Source organism: Periplaneta americana, chromosome 14 (assembly GCF_040183065.1).
Source record: "Periplaneta americana isolate PAMFEO1 chromosome 14, P.americana_PAMFEO1_priV1, whole genome shotgun sequence".
In the NCBI taxonomy this organism is placed as follows: Eukaryota; Metazoa; Arthropoda; class Insecta; order Blattodea; family Blattidae; genus Periplaneta; species Periplaneta americana.
The window spans coordinates 7,642,779-7,658,053 of NC_091130.1; the positions used below are offsets into that span (position 1 = coordinate 7,642,779).

At 35.5% G+C, this 15,275-nt stretch overlaps 1 protein-coding gene across 9 annotated transcripts in view; it reads right to left on the bottom strand.

The window, feature by feature from the left end:
* Positions 1-15,275, bottom strand: part of LOC138713098 (cytospin-A-like) — a 406,047-nt gene that overhangs the window by 37,170 nt on the left and 353,602 nt on the right. For all 9 annotated transcript variants that reach the window (XM_069844871.1, XM_069844870.1, XM_069844867.1 and 6 more), the window contains 4 exons: positions 12,943-13,189; positions 8,930-9,196; positions 7,590-7,778; positions 6,540-6,809 (listed from right to left, as the gene is read on the bottom strand). In XM_069844871.1, the coding sequence (XP_069700972.1) occupies positions 6,540-6,809; positions 7,590-7,778; positions 8,930-9,196; positions 12,943-13,189 (973 nt within the window). The remainder of the gene's footprint in view (positions 1-6,539; positions 6,810-7,589; positions 7,779-8,929; positions 9,197-12,942; positions 13,190-15,275) is intronic.

Genomic DNA, 15,275 nt, shown 5'->3' on the forward strand with positions numbered 1-15,275 from the left:
AATTTCTTGGCTTAAAATTCGATAATGTGTTAAATTTGAAAAATCATATTAAAGAAATTACCTCCAAACTAAATTCAGCTTGTTTTGCTATTAAATTATGCAAAAGATAGTAAATATCAATACCTTAAAAACAATATACTTTGCATACTTCCACTCGGTAATGAGTTTTGGAATAATATTCTGGGGAAATTCCACAGATAGTAACAGTATATTCCTACTACAAAAAAGAGTAATTAGAATAATAGTAGTTGAAAAATCTAGGGAATCGTGTAGGACCATTAAAAAAAAACTACAAATAATGCCCATGGCTTGTCAGTATATTTTTTCATTAATAATCTTCCTCGTATGTAATCGTGAAAACTTTGTAACTAATTCAACAGTTCATAGCATTAATACACGTCAAAAAAATGACTTTCATACTCCATCGGCAAGTCTATCGTGCTATCAAAAAGGAGTGCGTTATATGACAGTAAAAATTTTTAAAAGCCTCCCTATCGATATAAAAAATCAAACTCAAAACATAAGATTATTTAGGGCCAAATTAAAGAAGTACCTAATTTCTCACATCTTCTATTCTATAGGTGAATTTATGACATTCAACAACACTCCATGAATATTTCTGTCTTGTATTAAGTACTGATACTAAAACTTTGTGTTGTACTAGTAGACTATATTGTAAAACTCTTCTATATATATTTCAACTAGACTGTGACTATAATTAAGACTTTATGTATTATTAAGATTTTTTTTTTTACATTTGCCATATTCTAGCTGTGAAACGATATACGAATACCATGGTGTGTAAATAAATACAATACAATGCAATTGGCATATTTTAAGACTTTTAAAGGCATACTTGCATGCATATTTAGTAGGGCATGAACTTCCTGGCCCTAACTATATCACTAGAACGTCATTATTATTATTATTATTATTATTATTATTATTATTATTAAAATGTAACTGTAATTAGCATTGTATCTTATTACACGATTACAACAAGGTCAGAATTAGACAGGGATAAACTAGATACCACGAACGAGTGCCTAATATCACGCTGCACTGAACAAAACTGCCACTGGCACGATTCCATTACTGATCTTTCATGAAATAATGGAAAGTTTTAACATTAATAACCGAAATAAGTACAGAAGTTCTGAAATCAGGTGGCGACATCATGACCAATTTAAATTAAACCTGCACTGCTAAATTACTCATTTACTTAAAAACTTTTTCTCAAAAGAAAATGAAAAGCATAGTGAAACAGAAAGAGTATTTTCTCAAATATCACATAAAAACAATGAAAATGGAACTAATGAAAATGATGACTGCCTCAGAAATAAACTGAAAGAACTTAAAATAAATTCACATATATATGAATATCCTGACAGAATTTCATTATCAGTTGACTTCTTTTGCTTCATTATATTTTTACATTAAATTTTATAGAGGAACTAGCAAAATAGTACACAAAAAGAGTGCAATTACAAGAACACATACATTTCTTTCGTGGCGTGTTGATACTCTATGAATGTTTCTTGTAATCCCAACTCGTCAAACATGAACCAATAGCCACACAATGTTAACAGGAACACAACTAAACTAGGACATTATGCACAGTTAAAGACGTGCTATGGTAAAAACTATTCAGCTGGAATGAGAAACGGCCCACAAGGGATCTTGAACCTCATTAATTCAAAATTCTTCTTCCTGTTTACAAACCACACAAGCAGCACAATATGTTCTGTAGTAATATGAAAGATTACTTCCATTTTCAAAAAACCTCTGGCTAAATTCATGTAAATACTTCCAGTATGCAAAACATTCGAAAAACTGAAGCTATAACATAATATCCATTTTAGAAATGAAATAATAAAGTTTTAATTTCAACTTCGCTTATTAATAGTAATAAAAAAATTCGTACTTTTCTTGGTATGAACTTGCAGCTTCATTGAGTGCTGATACTTCCAAATCTCGTATGCATTTTCTGATGAAGTATGTAGAATGTATTAGAATGGTTTCAAATTTAAGGCTATGAATTTGTGAAATTTCTAACTTCTATACTTTTACACTAATTAATCTGAAACTTTTACCACAATTTCTTACAATGTGGACAAGCAATACACAAATTTTCACTAAAATGATATTCCAATTAGTTTACTTGTAAATAATTTTTATGTCTTTTTTTTTTAATACTGAATTATGTTGTTGTTTTCTAATGCCAGGCGTTTGACAATAAAGTCATTTGACCTCTTGCACTCCAATATTTAATACTGAATTATAATTGTCCCAATTTTCAAAGTTTACAGGATTTTTCTTTAAATTTATACGTGGGGTGTAACTTTAATAGTGGCAACACTGCTGTAAAAACGAAACGAGACGGAGTTAATTGTTGTCACTTCTACCACGTGTTAGTCCATGTCTGCCCTCCTCCCCCCTAAAAGGACTCTTCCGTTCGACTCACAGCCCATGTGCTGTGGAGATTTTAAGTTGGTCTCCTGTTAGTTACAGCTCTAAGTGGTTGTTTCGCCATGTTTACAAAGCAAGAACAGCAATCTTGGCTGGATGTTAATGCACAGTGTAATTTTTTTAGCATAATGTGAGACAGCGTTGCAAAGAAAGCTCCCACACATTTTGCAGAACCCTCCCATCATTTTGCAGGGGAGCACACAGCAACAGCCTGTAGCTGATTTGTACTGTTGCGGGGGGTGGGACCGGACTTAAGCTCTTGTGATTATGACTTAATCCCAACGATGAAGAAACCACTTCGTGACGTTCTATTCCGGACCATTCCCGATATTCTGCAGGCAGTAGGGAGGTCCATCAGAAACATCAACAGAACAGGAGCTGCTACAGGGATACTACGACTTCCACATCGCTGGCAACGAGTTGTAGACAATGCGGTTACTACATAGAAGGACTGTAGAAGTTTCACAGATGTATCACTTATATATTCTCAATAAATAAATAGTTGCCATTATTAAAGTTACAACCTGTGTATTTAATTTATTGCTAATAGATGTATGTAAAATATGACACATGCTTTTCATATTTTTCCAATTACTTTTTGAGAAAAAAATATTTACACTTTTAGTTGTAATTTTTTTCAATTTTTTTAAAACTGATCACATCCTCAACACATGGTGATTTGAATACTTTCAATAGCAGAAGAAAACACACATGTGTCAGTTTACTTCGCATTCTTTCGTGGACTTCTATGCAAAATTTCACTGAGATTGGAGAAAAACTGCATTCATTAGAGCATTTTGAAAGTTATAAAATGCTGAAAATTGGACAATCGAGAAAACAAGTATCAAAGTACAGCATGTATATGATATATACTATCGCTATCCTTCCTTCCTATACAGGTCTATCGCACACATTTTTATCCTACATAACAGCGCAAAATATGAACTGAATGAAAAATAAAATTAGTTAGAATGAAGAACAAAGTCTATCAGAATGGCAGCTGAGTGTCAGTTTAAACTCCATACATGGGCTGGTCCCTTTAAATTCGTCCTGATGTGCTTTAAATTTTCATAAGGCCAAAATAAACACAGATTTAGAAAAATTAAATATTATTTTATTTTTGAGAATTAATAATAAAATTTCCATTTTCAATGGTTTTTTTCTTTATTTTCACCAATCCATAGCCTTAATACAATTGTATCAATTGAAATATGACACTAATCATACTTTTACATGAAATGGTGAAAAGTACAGTCAGTAGAAATAGTCTGCTAAAAACGTAAATAAATATTCCATTCTTAGGCAGAGTTTTTCAACAGAGGTTTATATCGTTTTCTCTTAAAACAGCACAGCTGACCATTATTTTCCTCCTATACACATTTTCAATTGGAAAGATTTATTAAATCTACATACTTAGACTTCAACAAACAAAATTTGATAACACAATCTCAAGGGAAAAAATGGAACTCTCTGCATCATAATCCACAGTTAATTCCCGATTTACCACGAAAATCGTCTGTAGCTGCATTTAGATTGGCAACAGGCCATGATAGTTTGGCCAAACACCTGCATAGAATTTGAATATATCAGTCCCCTAACTGCCCATTGTGCAACTCAAACCAAGAAATGGATTCGGAACACCTCAAAATCTGTGCTTCAGTGGCTGGCCATGATAATATCTTTGAAAAATATTCGAGTGCAAGAGGTGAAATGACTTTATCGTCAAACGCCTGGCATTAGAAAACAACAACAACATTTTCAATTGGGAATCACAATCATCAACAATTCAATTTTCTTACAAATATGACTTGTGCTCTCAAAGTGAAGCATCTACTGCAGATATCTCAACAGACTGACTGCTCGCTAAAACTGAAGAGTTTGATTAGTGTGTGCACGCCATCTTGAAACATTCTTTTCAACAGAACACCATCAATAATTTGGAATTATTTCAACATTTTCCAAAGCATGTTATGAATGTGCTTGTTTGGCGACAAACCACACAAAGTACAAAAATACATGCACTTAGTTTTGTAAATGTGAAATAAGGACGAGGAAAGCTGAATTAATAAGGTTCACACCAAGAGTAGTACAACACTAGACAGTGGGGTACACATGTTTGCTTACATATGCAGCACGTGTTGTTGTATGACGAGACCACACTTGAAAGGAAATGGAAAAAATGCGGTAAATAACACACATTTTACATATTACACATCACTTGATCCTATACAGGTATCATATACAATCTTTCATATGTGTTCATGTATGCCCGGTGTCCCACAGATCTCACGAAATGTAAGGTCCAAGTTGCCTTCAATTTTAATTACAGTTGTCATTCATTTTTGAAGCAATTAAGATAGATTCAACTTTGCAAACTCATGCTAAGAAACACACAAAATATCAATAATCATAATATACTTTTTACTATACAGTAATGAAATAGTAGGCCTAAATTCAGTTTATAAAACCTTTCACTAAAAATCAGTAATTTTATTGGATAATTTAAGTAGCACAAACCCATTTGTATTGTTTTTGAATTTAAATACTTGTAATAAAATTACAATAAAATAAAGTGACAATTAGTAATTCAGTGCCAGTGTTTTAGATATACATAAAAACTATGGCAATAATATGATACAGTGTGGTGTGTATATGGAATTTTCTCAAATTATGTTCATTTTCTTGCAATAAACATCACACTTCAAGGCTCGATCTATCCTGTCTCTTATTGGCATTCTGAAAATCTAGTAACCGTAATCTTTTACAAATTAATAAGCAAATAGTCTATTAAAAATGCACTTTACAACAATATGAGAATGACTACTTACTTGAATATCTCTAAAAGTATTGCTCAATTTGACCAAATCAAACTTGGTTTGACTGTATCAATAAGTCTAAGTAGGAAATCGAAATTTTAAGTATATGTGTTACTTCTGAACCGTACAATCGAAATGTTAAGCATGTATGTTACTTCTGAACTGTACAATCGAAATGTTAAGCAAGTGTGTTACTTCTGAACTGTACAATCGAATTGTTAAGCATGTGTGTAACTTGTGAACTGTACAATCGAAATGTTAAGCAAGTGTGTTACTTCTGAACTGTACAATCGAAATGTTAAGCAAGTATGTTACTTCTGAACTGTACAATCGAAATGTTAAGCATGTGTTACTTCTGAACTGTACAATCGAAATGTTAAGCAAGTGTGTTACTTCTGAACTGTACAATCGAAATGTTAAGTGTGTGTGTTACTTCTGAACTGTACAATCGAAATGTTAAGCAAGTGTATTACTTCTGAACTGTACAATCGAAATGTTAAGCAAGTGTGTTACTTCTGAACTGTACAATCGAAATGTTAAGCATGTGCGTTACTTCTGAACTGTACAATCGAAATGTTAAGCATGTGTGTTACTTCTAAACTGTACAATCGAATTGTTAAGCATGTGTGTAGCTTTTGAACTGTACAATCGAAATGTTAAGCAAGTGTGTTACTTCTGAACTGTACAATCGAAATGTTAAGTGTGTTACTTCTGAACTGTACAATCGAAATGTTAAGCATGTGTGTTACTTCTAAACTGTACAATCGAATTGTTAAGCATGTGTGTAGCTTTTGAACTGTACAATCGAAATGTTAAGCAAGTGTGTTACTTCTGAACTGTACAATCGAAATGTTAAGTGTGTTACTTCTGAACTGTACAATCGAAATGTTAAGCATGTGTGTTACTTCTAAACTGTACAATCGAATTGTTAAGCATGTGTGTAGCTTTTGAACTGTACAATCGAAATGTTAAGCAAGTGTGTTACTTCTGAACTGTACAATCGAAATGTTAAGCAAGTGTGTTACTTCTGAACTGTACAATCGAAATGTTAAGCATGTGCGTTACTTCTGAACTGTACAATCGAAATGTTAAGCATGTGTGTTACTTCTGAACTGTACAATTGCTTATATACTGGTACAATTTTTCCCCCTTTATACGGAGAAGGAGCCTGCAGTCTGACGCTTATTGCGTCAAACCACTTTCTAACTTATTTTAGAGTCACCCTTTAGATAATGCAAGCGGGCAGATACCAACCTCTTCCTGCCTCAGTCTTTTCTCGTCAGCCAGCGCCCGCTCCTGTTCTGCAAGCCTCCTCTCCACATCTCCTAGATGTCTCTGTGTTTCTGACAACACTGCCTTGAGTTGGCGTTTATCCTCCAGGTGGCACTGGCACTGTACCTGCAGTTCGGACACAGATTCCTGCAAACCTTGCAGTTCTGCAGTTAGCTGCTGCTTCTCCTGACGCACCACACTGCACTGGTACTCCAGATCACTAACCGCAGATTTCGCATTATTTCGGGTCACCTGCAATTACCAAATTCAGATATCCACATACTGAAAGCTGTATTACAAAAAAATCTTTGAAACATTTTCGTTTTTCAACGACCAGATGTTAGCCTACATCCAACACCATTAATATCTTTAAAGGATTTTAGGCTTCCACTGTGATTTATGTTTCTTATCTCAAGGAACACACATTTTGCAAGACAGTTAAAGAAAGAAAATAAAGTTAATATGCTCATACATTTAAAACCGAAGCATTACAAACCTATAGCCTTTGTGATGGTGTTTACATCTTATATGCGAATAATGGTTCTCATACATTTAAAACCGAAGCATTACAAACCTATAGCCTTTGTGATGGTGTTTACATCTTATATGCGAATAATAGTTGTACATGCTTCAACAATAAACTGTTACAAGTTTCGGCACCATTCCCTTTTCATGTGTTCTTGCTCACATTTTAACATTTGTAAATTTTGTAGTAAAAAGCTTCAGCTGAGATAATTGCAACACTATACGACTCTTTGAAGTTTAGAGAATTATATCAGAGAAGATTACATATTGAAACATTTTAAATTTTTCAAATAAAGGAATAGAGATTAAAATAAACAACTGCAAGTTATTTCGAGTTAAACAACAGGATAAAATGACAACAAAAATGCGACATACCAATATTTTTACATAAATAACTTAAAATATACTTCTCTCTTTTATTTTTATAGCAAAAGTACTGTCTGGAATATTATGGATTCTAGATTAAAAACGTGCGTAACTCAGCAATTACGGTACAAGACGACTCACCTTGCATTCCTCCTGGAGGTGTGTGAGCTGATCCCTGAGTCGCGTGTTCTCGCACTGACTGCGTGACAGCTGCTCCTGCAGGAGTGCCACCTGGCTCTCCAGTGCATCCTTTTCCTTGCGTGCATTGTCCAGCAGCTCGTCCAGTTCTGTCTTGTCACCCAGTTCGCGTGCTTGCTCCAGTTCCTCTATCTGCAATCACACAAACACGCTCACAAATTTAAAGCAGTGAAAGCAAAGCTCACATTGCTGTTAAAAGTAACACATATCAAAGGGAACTATCACATATTCACTTTTCCAATTCAGCTCCTTCATGTTAGGATATCATTTCAGGATGACACTTATAAGAGTAAAGTTAGTATTTAGGAAGATACTGCTAGCTCTTTTCATCTAAATTTTCGTATTTTTAATCTTGATTTAAACTATGTAACTTGTTCCTGTTACGTCAGTTTCTCCTTTTTCTTCTTCTTTATTTAATTAGGGTTTCCCCCATTTCCCCGTTCAGTTCTGCCCTCCTTCCCACTTCCTCTCCAATCCTACAGAATTTATCAAATCATTTGTGGCTCTTCAAGTCTTAATTACTGATATATTGTATTAAAATAAACTAAGAAAAATGGTTTTATATTACTATAATTTTTAAAATACTGCAATGACACCAAACATTTTAAGCTGATGAAGTAGGTTAAGAAAAAATTTAGTAAAGTAAACACTTCTCTTCTTGTAACCTTAACAAATCGTAGTCCTGCCAGTGAAGTAATTTAGGGATATCTTTGCTTTGTATTCTGGATCCTAGTGGTCAGCCGTAGATGTTGGCCAGATGTCTCAAATTGTGGAATTAGTACTACTGTTTTTATTGCTTGAATGTATATTTCACTTCTGGTAGTGTGGAAGAGAAGGCCTTATGTTCTTAACTCTACCAGAATTAAATTAATAAATTTACACTCTACAATCAGGTATGTTCAATTCATCAATAGTGTTAGTCCCCAACAAATACTACCGCACTATTGGTATATTTGAGCATGTATAGCAAGTCAGACTTGATTATCAAATATGTTACAGTGTCTTACACAGTGGTCAAAAGTAACTATTCCTGCACCAAAAATGGTGTTCGTTATCTTACATTTACCACAATTAAAGAATTATCACTTAATGAGATAGTTTGCGACAAAAATTTACCAGCTATTTTCTCGCTGAAGTTTCACAGACATGCGTTTAATAGTGTTATGTATCCCATATTAAAGAAGTAAGAGGCAATTACGAATCACTGGGACTGAAATACTCGGGGCTAACTTAGCAGGCTGCTATTTTGTTGTTCTGGGACAGTGAATGCAGCATTAACTGACCTTCGCTCTTGCATTATCGAGCAGAGTGGTGAGTCTGCTGATCTCAATGCTCCGGGACGAGCTCTCCTCCTTGGCAAGGGCCAGTTCCTGGTCCAGCTGCTTGCGCTCGGCATGGGTGGCGTCTACTGTAGACTCCAGCAGGCGTACCCTGTCAGCCAGTCTGCTGGCCTCCTCACTTTGCAGATCTGCTGACTGCCGCACCTCTGACAGCTGACTGCTCAGTTCCTCTTGCTTCAGAAGCAATGCCTCCCGCTCCTCCTGGGCACTCTGCAACATCCAACTTCAATCTGCAGTCCTAGTAATTGATATAGGCCTACTATATGCAATATGGAAAATCTAAAATTTAACCTCTTTTCAATCTAAGACAAACAAAATAATGACGTCACCTAAAGATTACTATGCTTGTCAACTTCAGAGTTGGCAAACTGAAATGTGGCCAATGGAAATGGACGATAAAAATTGGTAGTATAGAGAAGAAATAAAGTCAAGAAACGTAAATAATCCCTTGTTTTTAAATGATCAAGTTACAGACAAAGATGTATTGGGAAGTAAAACAGGTACCTTGGTAAGTAACTAAAAGCATGCTGTAACGTTGCGAGAAATCAAGGCCAACTGTACAGAGAAGTTTCTGAGGCAGTCATTCCAGAGATAGGCTATTTTATTTTTTTTTTTGTAAGGGAAAATAAAATTTTTTGATTCGAGGAAAATAATCGTCTGCTGACCAAACACATTAATATTAATTTGATATGATATTTCGCAACATCTACTAATCTAGCCAGTCTTTGGTCTAGGGATAATTATTTGGGGGAAAAAAAACGCGAACGCACACGCACACGCACACGCACACGCACACGCACACACACACGCACACACTTTACTGATCCTCACTTGTTTCTCCTATCTTCGGTTCAAGACTCAACAGGGCATGGACACTAATGCTGGAACAGTTTCCTTACATGTATTCTAGAGTTTAGCGGTAAAATTGACGGATCCGATAGAGGGGGGGAAAAAGAACACATTTCATTCCATTTCACAATCCAAAAATATTCGATAAAATAATTAGTAGCTCTACTGATAATATACAGTAACAGTATCATATATTATATTTTAACATATCGTTTATCTAATGAAGCTTCCTAACAATTTAGGTTATGCTACAAACAACACGTAGCGAATAAAGCAATTAAGTAAATTCACGAAAACTTGGGCAGAGATCATGTCTCGACCTTGTCGTATTAATTCTGAAAAATGTACTTACAAAGTAGCTCCAGTAATCAGCAACTGTTATGCTTAACGCACGTAACTTCATTGTTGCATGTAGTTTTTTTTATCAAAGTTGGATAGTTCAAATCGAATTGTTAAAAGGCAGCAAATATTTAAAGGACTTGAATTTTCTGATATAAAAAGTGAAGATCATAATATCAGCACGAATTTAAATACAACAAACAATAATTGCTCCGTTATTTGTGACGTTTGAGCAGTGTTGCCACTAACTAAAAATAAAAAGTACCAGATGTCACAGAAAATTGTACCAAATGTAACAAACCGTACTTTTTCTTTTACTTAGGCCGTGTCTCAAAGCTGCATTTTCAGCTGAAGTGAACTAGATTGTTGACTAAATAGTCGGATGTGACATCAGAAGTTACGATCCAAAGCTACGTAGTGAATAGCAATCAAGTCCGTAGTAGCTAGTAAACGAAAATGCTTGCTTGATTGTTGACTTGTTCACTAAACAAACGTGGATACCTCATCAGCAATTGGGGGTTATGATATCTAAAGATGCTTTGGAAGTGAAATAATGAAAAATATAATGTAGATAAAACGTTAACTTTGAATATTGGAATTGTTAATATTTTCTTTACGATGTTTTAAATATTGTAATATATTAGGTCCTTATCCTTTCCACAGAACTCGTAATGAAACAGCATTAGGACACTTAATTCAGTGCTATCATCAGTGATATCATGGTTTTTTAGAAAAATAGTCTGTGAAGAACGCCATGATTCAAGCATACTACAGTCTCTGTAAAGCATACATGTTCAAAGCTCTCTAGTGTGTAGTTTACAAGTCACCTAGTTGCTAGTCACTAGTGTGTAGTATAGACTTGAGCTTTGAGACACAGCCTTAATATACCAATCAATCTTTTGTACACACCCAAAAAATTACAAATTCTGGAAAAATACATTAATACAGGAGAGAAAAATAACATTTCTTGTTGTACCTATATTATATTTACAGCAATACGAGTTATATATATTTTTACATATAGGCCTACCCAATACTGTCCCATTGTGATATCAATTTATTATTTCATCATCTCAACAACAGAAACCTAATTTCAGGATACCAGTAAAGGAGAGCATTAAAGGAAAGGAAAAATTTAATTTTAAAAGCAATTAATTTATATTCCCAATTAATAGTGGCATACCCATGAGGGGGCTGAGGAAGCTCAAGCTCCACAAATCAAAAGAGAAAAAAGAGGGGGGAAAGGAAGGAAGAAAGCTTTTTAATGTCTTGGCATATTTATATCTATTAGGCCTATTGTGTTAGTGTGTGATCTATGGAACATTTATTTTTAAACAGGTCTGTTGTGAATGGACTTCTTACGATGTACTACTTTTTAAAGCTCGAACTTTCGATACCGGTATTGTTCGAAGTTCTGTAACTTTTATTTGGAGCTTGTCTAGTAGCTGCAACCATTCTAACCATTCACATTTCATGTAAGAATGGCCTACAGCTATACAGCTACAATGTTGCTCTATGCCACTGATTATAAATTTAATAGCCCCAGCAAACCACATTTCTGAATGCGCCTAATTACTAGGTTTAATTTCAAGCTGACTAAATATCATTGTTCACAATTGACAATAAGCATACTGTTGCCACCATTAATTTAACATTGGTAGCATATAAACATTAAATTTCCCAGTTTCACATTATAAAATAAAAAAGTACAATTGCTTGAGCACGGGTAGAAAGTTCGCAAGAACAAAACTTCCACGAAGAAAGGAGAGAGGATGTCCGATCTTTAATGAAGCCATGGTCGAGAATATCCACAAGGCGAGGTGCTCCCCATCGGCAACATGAAGATCAACTCTATGTCTGAGTTACAACGGCTGGCCGGCGTCAAGAGCATGGGCGATGCGGAATGCCCCACGCTGCTGGACATCGAGATCTGCAGCGAGCAGGACGACCCCAGGCAGCGCCCCAACTTCGGCGTCAAGTGCAAGATCTTCGAACTGGACGCTTGCCAAGGCATCGGAAAGGTGTGTCTGGTGTACCTTCACAAGAGCGAGTGCGAATCCGATCTAAAACGAGAGGACCCCAAGATCTGGCTGCTGGACAGAAGTTTCGAGTGGCACTACCTGGCTGCAGACTTCACGCAGTACTTCCGCATGATGCTGGTACACCAGGGTCTCCCCCAGTGGCAGTTCAAATTCACGCCCATGGACCATTATTATGAAATTAGTTTACAATGTTATACTTATCGCATGAGCTAATATATGAAGAAACAGTAAAATAAAATGAAACAAAATTTTGAATATTAAAAAAAAAAAAAAAAAAAAAAAATTGTACCACATTATATCAAATTGTACCAAAAAATTGATTGTATGTACCAGCATACAGTCAATTTAAAATTGTACCATATCCATACAAATGTACTAAAAGTGGCGACACTACATCCTACATAAGAAAAGTATTGTGTTATTAAATAAATAACAGTTATTTCAACAATTATTATATCGGGTAACTCTTGTAGTTTAAACTATAAAATCAGGGAACATGAAGTAACAGTCCTGAAAATTACAAATTATATATTTAGGAATGGAATATTTGAATCCTCGAATCCCGCAAATCTTGAAAAAGAAACTCAAATTTTCGCGCTTTCTCGCCATTCGAATTTTTCGAACCCTAACCTATAAACTGTTAAACTTTGGAAAGAAGTTTTAATTCCACTGACGTGCAATACAAGAGTTCACTAACAAAAAACAGCAACTGTTACAACCTATTACCTTGAGCAGCTCCACGAGCTTCTGCTCACGCTCTGTGCAGCAGTCTGCCTGATCACGGTGCAGCAGCAGCTCCTGCAGGGTGTCCACCTTGCTGCGGCTGTCCTCCAGCTTCTCAGTCTGCCTGCACAAGGACTCCAGCAGGACACTCTTCTCCTCCGTCAGTCTCTCATTGTCAGCCTGCAGCTCTGTCAGCTGAACCTGCAGATCTGCCAACTCCTGCAGTGTTGCCTGAAGTTCCTCATTCGTGCTACAAATACAAATTTAATATTTCTAAGCTTAGCTTAGCGCAATGGCAGCGCTGCACCCGACTTTTTAACATCGAAAGGGCAGAGTTACTTAAACAGTCTTTACAGCATCTGTTGTGTTGCCACACTCTGAACCTGGCTTACTTCATAATCTTAGATTGTATACGAGTATCTGTTGCTCCTATTGACAGTGTGGAACAAAATTACAAAACACTTCCACATAAGCAGAACACAGTACAAATATCAACCACATCTACAACGACACAAACACAGTCAAGGAAATTCTACATATTCAACAGAAAAACCAGAAGCTAAACACACTAGAACAGCGTTTCTCAAACTCTTCTGAAGTGGGGACCACTTTTTTAAGTCAGAACAGTTCCACGGACCACCTTATTCTTGTTCCCTTCGAAAGCAAATTTATCATTTATGTAGCATATTTTAATATCAATATACTTACATTTTAATGTAGATTAAAATTAATTTAATTCAATTAATTTTATATTAGTATTAACTAATTAAGTTAATGTTAATAGAAGAAAATTTCTAATATCGTCATCTGCAAAAAGAGAAATAAAAAAAATAAATGCAGAAACATGCCCGATTTTCAACAAGTAAAGATGCAATTTTGCATGTTCTATTATTGCTATATGACGTACAGTACTTGACCATTTCAATGTGCAAACTATTAAGAGAGTTATAAATACATGAAAAGGTTCGGTACTTTGGTCCTCTGTTATGAATTCGGGTGGTCCCTGGCTGGGTTACAGGCACAGCGCCAGATGTGCAGAGAAAAGATAGCGAGAAACACCACGTTTATAGTGCTTTAAATCCCTCTTTTTTTGCTGAGAGCAGAGTGGGATGGCGATAGACGGGTAGGGTAAATAAATTTCATGAAATGTCAGTACTGGGAAAAAAAGTGAAAGGCGATTGCCATGTGTCATTTCCGAACTCTGAGATTTTCAGCTATAGTGTGATACGCAATTCGTTTGAATTTTATTTTTTATCTGCCTTTTTTGAAGGACCACAAGGGCAGACCTCGAGGACCATAGGTGGTCCGCGGACCATAGTTTGAGAAACGCTGCACTAGAACAATACGAAATATACAGGCACACAAAAACGCATCCACATGAAATTCTTAACATACAACTCAATTTAAAAAAACACACTTTTTGACTCCACATTACACTACACAAACACACCCCCACAGAAAATGCAAATAAAAGGCGTCAAGACCAATACCAGCCAGTTCTGACGATAGCCCATAACAGGCTGAAACTAGTCAACAAGGTACTGTATCTAATATTTAACACGCGAAAGTAATATAATACATATTCCGAAATAAATATATATGAGGGGTCACAACCAGAGTGGACCAAGTCCACCAGTGACCAATAGAGAGCGGAATTTAGGCAAAAATCTATTTTTTTCCTTGATACATACAGGCTTGAGATTTAATTTACATTTTTCATGGAAATATAGGTATAAATAAAGGGGTTTTATAGTGCCTAAAAATGTATATTTCGATGTTAGTGCCTATTTTAAAGTTTTTTAAATGTTTGCATCTTTTTCGTAACTGTTTACTATTTTCTTAACATCCTGTACTGTTTACACTCCAAGACGGATAACAACAACTCCTTCCTAGCAGTGAACAACACAATAGAGAAGTACCTCCGGGCCACCCCTTCTCATTCTTACAATCTTTCAATCCTAAAATTCCAACTTTCAGTCGGCCTGGGTAGCGCAGTCAGTATAGCCCTTCTGTGCTGAAGGTTGTGGATTCGATCTGAGACTAGGTCAATGGCATTTAAGTGTCCTTAAACGCGACAAGCTTATGTCAGTAGACTTATCGGCATGTAAAAGAACTCCTGTGGGCCAAATTATTATTATTATTATTATTATTATTATTATTATTATTATTACACAAACTCGCTGGGTTGTACCCGAATAAGCATTCTCTTACATTCCAAGACAGATAACAACCCTTCCTTTTTCCTCACCATTTGTAAGTACAGCAGTGAGCGACACAATAGCCACAATAGGTGCTGATCATCTACTGTGAAGCAAACTATGGAAATGTGATTGGTG